At 38.5% G+C, this 9,849-nt stretch overlaps 1 protein-coding gene across 10 annotated transcripts in view; it reads right to left on the bottom strand.

Annotated features, from left to right (window-relative positions):
• The window catches only part of auts2a (activator of transcription and developmental regulator AUTS2 a), a 400,420-nt gene that overhangs the window by 291,743 nt on the left and 98,828 nt on the right, over positions 1-9,849 (bottom strand). For 9 of the 10 annotated variants that reach the window (XM_032533773.1, XM_032533770.1, XM_032533775.1 and 6 more), the window contains exon 3: positions 1,558-1,770. In XM_032533773.1, the coding sequence (XP_032389664.1) occupies positions 1,558-1,770 (213 nt within the window). The remainder of the gene's footprint in view (positions 1-1,557; positions 1,771-9,849) is intronic. The other variant, XM_032533774.1, reaches the window with a different exon arrangement.

The following is a 9,849-nucleotide window of genomic DNA, read 5'->3' as shown; positions in this document are numbered from 1 at the left end:
ATGTCATGACAGGCCCAATTATCAAACCTTAGTAAACTAAGTGTTAACATTACATTGAACTGTGGTGAAGAGGTTGGTTTTTACAGTGGCTCATGAGAGCATTGGGATTGTGTTATGAATTTTTATCCTTGACCTCAAGTAAAGTGAAACAATTTGAACCTGTCATTTGATTTCATCTTTGAACCCTTATATGACCGTGCCATGAATGATATTCATAACCTTGAGTAAAGTGGCACCATTTGTCTTAAAAGTTATACGACAGTGAATGCAGTACCAAGATGATTTAAGAAATTTTGAACAGATAATGTTCGATTTGGGCCCGCCCTACTCTGCCTGTCATTGGCCAACCCTGGTGGGTTTAGCTCTTTGCAGCCCAGGGCTGAGTCAGCTACCTAATTGGACAGCTGTGATGTTACAGATAACTGAGCTAACGGCAGCTAACTATAGTTAGCAACAAGTCCAAAACTCAATAAATCACCTCGGTACTGCATTCACTGTTGTCAAACTGCTCTAAGAACGTTTAACACATCTTGAGGACAAGTCCAAATTGTTTCACTTTAGTTGAGGTTAAGATTTAATATTCATGACACAATTATAATGCTCTTATGACAGCCATAAAAACTAACCTCTTAATGAGCTTAATGAGTTTAATGTAATATTAACACAAAGCTAAAATAGTTTGTACTACTAATACTACAGCCCCTCAAATAAAGTGTTACCAGTAAATGTAATGATGTACATATTGAACTGCTTAGCCTGCAAGACAACCCCCACGGTATAAAAAAAGAAAATAATACAATCGAGGTTATTTAGTTTTGTTGTAATGGATGTTGAGCTGAGCAGGGTTCTTTCTTATGTAAAGTGACCAGAGATAAAGCAGCCTAGATACAGTGGTAACTCAGTTTAAAGAACAGCAAAGCCAGGCTCTGGAAAACAGTAAGAACAGCAGCATACAGTATGGACAATGACTCAAAGCCTCAAAACATTCCTGGAACCACATTCACTGAGAGACTAAAAACTTTTTTTTTAGCCAAACATGTCCAGCCATTTCACCTGCAGTGTGGGAAACAATGAAATGCACAAACGCCACTGTAGAAGATTGCATTAAAGAATATAGTTGTTATACTGTACATCTGCCCTGATTACAGATTTGATTTATCAGCACACACACTTGGTGCATCGCTGCACAAAGCGACCGCTGAGCCAAGAGGAAAAAAAGCAACTGCAGCATTATTTTATATACTTGGACTCACTGGGTTGACAACTGATTTCAAAATTACCATGAATCATTATCATGAAAGAATATGGTAAGGTTATACAAGCAGCTGTGCTGAACCCCTGTTAAAGAAATCTAATTGCATCTCAGAAAAACTCTCCTATATTAATGGGACCATTCTCATTACATTTGGTTCCCATTTTCTGAGCATAAGTACACTGAAATTAAAAATGTCAAAAAAGCTGTAACCATATGTATCATAGCTCAAAACAAAAATATAGTACTCAGCTACATTTGCAATTCCCAATTTATCGCAGAGATAAATCAGATCTTAAACTCACCGTTGTGTGTTTCTTGTTCAGGTGTTTCTTCTTCCTCTTGCCTTGTGTGTGCGCCAGGCGGGGGTTGTTCTCCTGGTCAGAAGCCTGCTGCTGGTGGTGATTGTTCTTGCAGGGCTCCAGGCTCAGGCCGTTGGGGACCCTGGCAGCCTTTTTCTTGTGTAGGGGCCCTGCCTGGTTGTCTCTGCACTCCTGAGGCTTCAGTGTCAAGTTCTTCTACAGAGGAAGCACAAGAGAAAGCTTGAATTAGTGCAAAACTAATATGTATGGTAATGTGTTGTTGTACAGCATGTATGAACTTCTGAAGACTCTGCAATCATTAGCACACTTACTTAACTAGAGAGGTTAATAAAAAGGAGCTCAATATAAGTATGTTTGACAGATAGTAAAGTTATTACTCTACAATAAGCTAATTAAGCAATTAAAGGCTATAGAGCCAATGTAGTATCACAAGATTTTCTTCATAAGGAACAGCACAGTTAGATTTCTTTTTTCAATTTGGTTTTATTTGAAAGTCTACAGCAACAGGAATAATGACAAAGAGAACAAAATGGAACCCCATCTGGATTTGAACCGGCAACAAGAGCAATTTTGGATCAGTTGCTTTATTAAAACTTGTTTTTTTTTTGAAACGTGCCGGTTCACCACTTTGGTCCACACTGAAATATGTTACATACTTCTGGATGGACTGCCATGACATTTCGTAGTGACATTCGTAATCCTCAGAGGATGAATTGTAATGACTGTGGTGATCCTCTGACTTTTCATCTAGCGGCACCAGCAGTGCGACATCTCAACATCTAGAGATGGATCAGCACACAATTGCGTAAGGACATTCAAGGTTCCCTGATGATTTAATCTAATGATGTGTATGATCACCTTATTTTTCTCAAGTCCCATTATGAGGTTGCTATTTATGGTTGCTATAGGATCAACAGGACACTGGTACAGATTTCCATTGTCCTATCAGGATGAATTGTAATGATTCAGTGAGCCCTTAACTTTTCATTGAGTTCAATCTGAATTTCCAATACGTTATGACCAAATACATGCAAAACTACTGACATTCCCATCAGCCTCAGCTGCACTTTGTACTTAGTGCTAATTATCATTTTAACGTGCTAAAATAAGATTGTGAACAAGCTAGTATACAGTATCTGCTAAACATTAGCATGTTAGCAACAGATTTGAGCTCAAAGCACTTCTGCTTACTGTGCGTACAGCCTCAGAGCTGCTAGCAAGCCTGTAGACTCTCTGCTCTGGTTTGCACAATGACATCACATTACAAGACTCTAAATTACATTCAAGCTTGGCCTGAAGAAGAGTAGCCTGAGGAAAGATGAAGCTGAGTAGAAACTTTGATTGAGCTTGTGTTTACCTGTAGATTAGATTAGATTCAACTTTATTGTCATTACACAGGTACAAGGCAACGAAATGCAGTTTGGGTCTAACCAGAAGTGCAATAGCAGTAAGGGCAGGAAATACAATGGTTCCGTAAGTGTAGGACATGGATATGTACTGAATAAATATAGAAATGAATACTATTATAAACAGAATTTTACAGATGGGTTTGTCCTATGAATATAAAATTGTAAAAAGTATTGTGAGCAGGATTTACAGCTAGAAATGTACTGAATGTAATACATTTCTAGCTGTAAATCTTGCTCATAAGACTTGTTATCTATATTTTATATTCATAGGACAAACCCATCTGTAAATTCTGTAAGGCACATTTCTGAGCAGGAAACAGATCAGCAAAAACACAGCAAGAAACATCAAAACGTGTAAGTTCAGTTTGCCTGTCAACAAATAAAAACTGCATTAGAAGACTTTTTTCATTAAGAAAACTGGATTCTGAACACATTCCAATAAGCTCCAACTCCAATATTGCGGGGTCCACACATGGGGTTATTCAGTTTGACCGGGCTGATCAATAGAGGCACTCATCTGCAGCTGAGAGACTGGGTAATGGATTACAGCCGCTCACAGTAAAACTCATGGAACAAATCAGCGTTGTTCTTTGAAGGAGGGACCTATTTTGCTCCAGTGTGGACCAAAGAGCCGTTGACGTTAACACCCCCAGGGAGACATCTTAGCTGGTGAAGCAGCCATCAGGGTGAAGGCTGACTGTTGAAGGGGAAGATGGAAAGCTGCCACAGCTGCGCTAATGACATGTCGATACATTTTAACAAGGTCGAGAAAAAAGGTTCTAAGTATCTAGTGGCATCAACACCAATGATGTATGAGGGTTAGCTAAAAGGACTTATTCTTAGGGTGCATGTGTACTGTTATTATTTTACCATGATAATGGGATCCCCTTTGCTGTTCTTGCAGTATTATTGGCATGTCATATTTCATCTTATGTTCAAATCCTCCCTACTTGCGCTACTTGAAACGTACAAAATGACAGATTATCCTCATTTCTGTGTTATTACAAGACTAAATTAACACTCTGGAAATATTGCAGGAGTGGAAAGCAAGGTCAATTACTCAACTATGTTACTTGAGTTCAATTTTCAGGTCTATGTACTTTCCATTTAATTTCTAAAGCCCTGACAAAGACCTACAGTGGTCGAAACATGTTGGCTACAATAAAGTAGGGCTGGGACGATACATCAACGTATGCAACGCAATCAATTACAAAAATGAGTTGATTTGCATAACGTCCATGCAGAAAAGAGGAAGATGGCAGCGCCTGTAACCATTTGTCTGAAGAAGCTGCAGCTAAAAACATCGCCAACGGTCAATAATCGTTAGGGACGGCCCAACAATAAAGGCTTTTAAATAGTTCCTTCCCCGTTCTTATCTCCTCTGCATTTGTTTGACAGCTATGTTACTAGTTACTTTGAAGATCAAGATTTTACACCCAAAGAAATACAGGTTAACAGTTATAAATAATTTGTAGACAATCACACTCACTGGGTTTTTCTCATGCCAGTCGATAACTTTTACTGTTGATAAGGTCCCATGGCATGGTGCTCTTTGGATGCTTTCATATAGACCTTAGTGGTCCCTAATACTGTATCTGAAGTCTCTTTTATTAGACCTTGGTGGTCCCTAATACTGTATCTGAAGTCACTTTTATATGACCTTGGTGGTCCCTAATACTGTATCTGAAGTCACTTATATAGACCTTATGTCCCTAATACTGTATCTGAAGTCTCTTTTATATAGACTTGGTGGTCCCTAATACTGTATCTGAGTCACTTTTATTAGACCTTGGTGGTCCCTAATACTGTATCTAAGTCACTTTTATATAGACCTGTGGTCCCCTAATACTGTATCTGAAGTCTCTTTTATATAAACCTTAGTGTCCCTAATACTGTATCTGAAGTCTCTTTATATAGACCTTAGTGGTCCCCTATACGTATCTGAAAGTCTCTTTATATAGACCTTAGTGGTCCCTAATACTGTATCTGAAGTCTCTTTTATAGAACCTTAGTGGTCCCCTAATACTGTATCTGAAGTCTCTTTTATTAGACCTTAGTGGTCCTCCTATACTGTATCTGAAGTCTCTTTATATAGACCTTAGTGGTCCCCTAATACTGTATCTGAGCTCTTTTATATAGACTTAGTGGTCCCCTAATCGTATCTGAAGTCTCTTTTTATAGACCTTAGGGTCCCCTAATACTGGATCTGAAGTCTCTTTTATATAGACCTTAGTGGTCCCTAATACTGTATCTGAAGTCTCTTTACATAGACCTTAGTGGTCCCTATACTGTATCTGAAGTCTCTTTTATATAGACCTTAGTGGTCCCATATACTGTATCTGAAGTCTCTTTTATATAGACCTAGTGGTCCCCTAATACTGGATCTGAAGTCTCTTTTATATAGACTTAGTGGTCCCCTGAACTGTATCTGAAGTCTCTTTTATATAGACCTTAGTGGTCCCCTGATACTGGATCTGAAGTCTCTTTCTTTTACTCTTACTCTTTACTTCAGTAACACTTTAGGGGTGGTTTTAATTTGTTGAACAGCACTCACGCTGAACTCCACAAACCCTGCTTCATTCCAGGATTGATCCCGCAGCCCACAGAAACCACATTGTTGACTCATATTTTAATATTGACTCATATTTGGTGTACAGTGCATACGAGGAATGAAACCAAGGCAGATTTTCCACAACCTACTGGTGAGAAAAACAATCCAGCACATGTCAAGCAGCAGCAGTTACTCGGTGAAGGACCACCACGGAGCAACCTCAGCGTGCCTGTAGACAGTTACATCACCAGTGTTACAGATTTGCACTGCTGTCAGAAGGAGTTTGATGGGTGTGCTACTGGCACTCACTCACTAAACCATCTCTAAAGGCCATAATTCACTCGTAGAAAAAACAAGTGCATGCATCAACTAATCTTGTTTGCCTTTCCCACCCACACTCATCCAAGGCAAATAATGCAACATGACATGCATTGTCAGTGCACAGAATAAATGACAAAGTTATGATGGTGCTGAGAGAGTTTCCATTGTGCCAGCTTTCTGCTTGCTGTTAAGCCTCCAAACAGTCTGATTGCCTGGAATAAATTATGCACATTATGTTTTGCCTGCCCACCCAACAATAGCAAGAAAAAAATCCATATTTTAGCGCCTTAGGATGGCATTGAAAAGAAGTAATTGCTCAATATGGCTCACTCTCCCCTAGCTTTCATGTCTGTGATTGTCTGGCAGTGTACAAAGTAATTACAGTGCGGCATTTAGTGGCAACGCATGTCTGCAGGTGTCCTCACAACAGGTTACAATATGGAAGGCAGCTATTGTAATTGACTTTTAAATGTTTTACATCTAATGTGAGATATTAAAAAAGTAGTTACTTTTAAATATCCTGCATCTGATATTTCACTTTTTTACTTAAAGTCCCCTTCCACTAAAAAATGTGTGTTGTGTACTGTTCCCTCACGCTTGAGCCTCCCCGTGCAGAACGATGTATGTGCGTGAGTTTATGAGTTTTCACATTCATCTGCTGAAGGGGGAACCTTTTGTGTTGCTCACCTTAAGTTTTGAGAGATTAAAGCATATATTTGTTTGGCATCACATCTAGTATGGAAGCCTATCCTGATCAATGCAGCTTATATATGCACAATCCAATTTTCAGTGAAATAGGAGACCTCTGGTGTTCTGCATTTCAACTTTGGAAATGAAAAAAGATTGGCATTAGCTATTTACAGATTCTGGATTTTTTTTCAATAATGATATAATAGGGCACCATCATTTTAAATTTAGAAATGAGCTTTTTTGTAGAAATACTATCACTGCATATTATTTAAAGCAGAGCATTTTACCGTCTTAAAATGTGTCCAATCAAAAACATTTGTGTGCTTGCTTTAAACTCTTCATCTTCTATGTTTGGTATTCTTGATCATCAAGTAGTAGAAACACCTGCTGACTTTCAGTAGAAAATAGTACCTGTATGTAACTTATATATCTATCTAATTTTTGACACAATTGTATAAACAGTCCCACATAGTTCCCATAGTTTATTTGGGATTTATCTGATGAAGGAGTTAGCAGATTCTTTTAGACAACCAATCATCTTGTTTCTTCATGTGTAGGGGTTGGATTTTTCTCTGGTACATTCTTGGAGGACCTTTGCTGTCCCTCCTCTGTGAGCAGGATGAGCACCACTGCGGTAGATTAAACCAGCTGGACCTTCTCTGGTCTTTGTGGCCATTTGAGCCCCCAATGAGACGGCCCTGTAAGAGGCTGATCAAAGAGTCGGATCAGTTTGACTTACTGAACAGATTTAGTTTGTTTAGACAGCAGAGAGGGAAAGAGTGAGGGATGGATGGTGGCAGCAAAGAGGAACAGATAGAGATGGTGAGAGATGGAGAACTAACAGCTACCTAGTTGAGTTGAGCAGAATTGTCTTTCATTCTTCAGGGAGTGCTGGTTGTCCCATTTTGAGAAGGTGTGAAATAGCATTAGGTAAGCTCTAAGTGTTGTGTGTAACCAATTGATGGGTAATTCACTGCTGTGGTTCATGGTGATGGGACCAATTACAGGTGTGATTAGAGCAGCTGGACCACTTCATGTGTCATCTAATGGTTCAGACCCAGGAGAGAACCATACCATAAATGGTACAGTATATGGTAACCAGCACCAACAATTTCAATTATTCCCAATAAGGAGGGAGCGCCTTTTTGTGCGATCGCTTGGAGCACTCTAAATCTCGGAACTTTTTAGAAAGGCGCTGGCTTCCTCACTGTCCATCCTTTCAAATATTTTAGGACTAAATCACTAAACACTAAAATCAGTCACATTGACTATTTAAATCTATAAAATCTAAACGACTAAATATTCTTTATTTTGTCAGAAAAAAGAAACATTATTTATTAAACATTATCTTGGGCTCTGAGATATTGTGATGAGAAATGTTGTACATTAAATGATTCATCAAGCATATAACCAACAGAAAACAATATTTGCAGTCCTTAAATACATTTTTCAAAGACTATATTTCATGAAGCCTAGGAATAACCAACAATTTACTGTAAAACAGTATTTAAATGCCTTGTACACGTTTTTCAAAAATCAGCATTTCAATGTTCATAATTACATTAGCTTTTACTGTGGAGGATGTTACTCCAAATCCATTCCAAGAAGACCGCCAAGGAAGAAGATCATTATACACAGCAAAAAAAATAGAACTAGAAAATTCAGGCTTTGTACTTTGAGTCAATGGTTTTGCTTATATTCATATACAGTACTCTTTCTACAGAACTGACTGACCAAAATACAGGAAGTTGGTTTCACAGTGATGACCCAGTATATGCATGGAAAACTGAGCTTGTATTACAAGGATTAATTCAATTATTGTGTTATGATGGAACAAACTACTGTATCAGCTTTATGTTCCAGATGGCTCTCTACAAAAGATTTTCTTAGGATTAAAGACAGCTGGAATAACAACTCTGAGCTAAAGTACTGTTTGACCAGGCTTAGCATCAAATAGCTGTGAACAAGTAACTTCAGGTTTGTCAGACGCCTCTTTGGCATTTTTATTTGTTTGTTCTGAACCCACAATCATGGCTAAATAAGAAATAAGTAACCTTCTACGTCAAAGTCAGAATGCCCGGATCGGCTGAGGCACATAAAAAACACCTAGAATTCGTATCTGTGGTAATGTAGCACAGCTTTATGGATTTTAACAACTGGTTGAAGCACATTTAAATCAATGATTTATGTTAAAACAGAGACGTTCACAGAACTTTTCTTTGAATTACAGATGCAGATTAGAGACAACACACAGGACCAAAAGAGCCGAGAGCTGTTGAAAGACAGCAGCTCCTGAATACACACAAGGAATGAAAAGTTAAAGTGTAGAAGACAGAATTCATTTAGAGTAGGTGATAGAACTAAAAATGTAATGTTGACTTCTGACCACTTTCAGGCTGATTTAATATTGCAGTAATTCTTGTAATTCTCAGCTCTACACGCAGTAGTGCAGGTAAATGTCTAGGACTGCCAACTCTCACGCATTGACTGAGAGACTCACACACACTCACTCGCATTTTCTCACGCAGTAAAAAACTGTTGCAGCGCGAAAAGAAGGATAGCACATACACAGACAAGACCAGAATTCAGACCATAAAGATTGAAATGTAAGATCTACACAATGCATTTTGCAGCGAGCATCATACCTGGAGCTGGACGCTTAAATTCAGGCTGAAGACTTTTTAATACCATTTCAAATGAAAGTCAATGCTGACTTCGTACCCATTCTAACAGTAGTATAAGAGGGAAATTTAAATTCTGTATAGTTTTTAAACCCTAGAAAACAGTCATGTACATGTAGGCAACTGGGATTACATAAAACATTTATGTCATTTTTTAATACAAATTATTGTATTATAACATAATCCAATAAATAAGATATACTACACAGCATAATAAACACTTTTCATTTTGGTACTTTAAGTATATTGTGATAATACTTTTGCACTATTACTTAACGAAGATGACTGACAAGTAATCTGTAACTCTAGAACTCTACTTTTACTGCAATACATGATCTGAGTAGGTCTTCCACCTCTGTAAAACACCAGGGACACATTCCTCACACGCTCCGCTCAGTTCAACCCTAACCCCCGGAACCGAACTTCAACAAACTCTGAGGACACGCAGACTTCTTTAGCTAGCAGGTGTAGCATTTATCATGGGATTTGTAGTTTTATCACCACGACGTACCAACACCAATATCCCCAACAAAAAACTACAACACACCAGACCAACGTTCTGAGGGCAGCATTCTGCTCTCGACCTCCGCTTTGTAGGCTACCACTCCGTACTTCCTCTTTG

This window comes from Etheostoma spectabile, chromosome 13, assembly GCF_008692095.1.
Source record: "Etheostoma spectabile isolate EspeVRDwgs_2016 chromosome 13, UIUC_Espe_1.0, whole genome shotgun sequence".
Classification (NCBI taxonomy): domain Eukaryota; kingdom Metazoa; phylum Chordata; class Actinopteri; order Perciformes; family Percidae; genus Etheostoma; species Etheostoma spectabile.
This window is presented reverse-complemented; position numbering and strand designations above follow the sequence as displayed.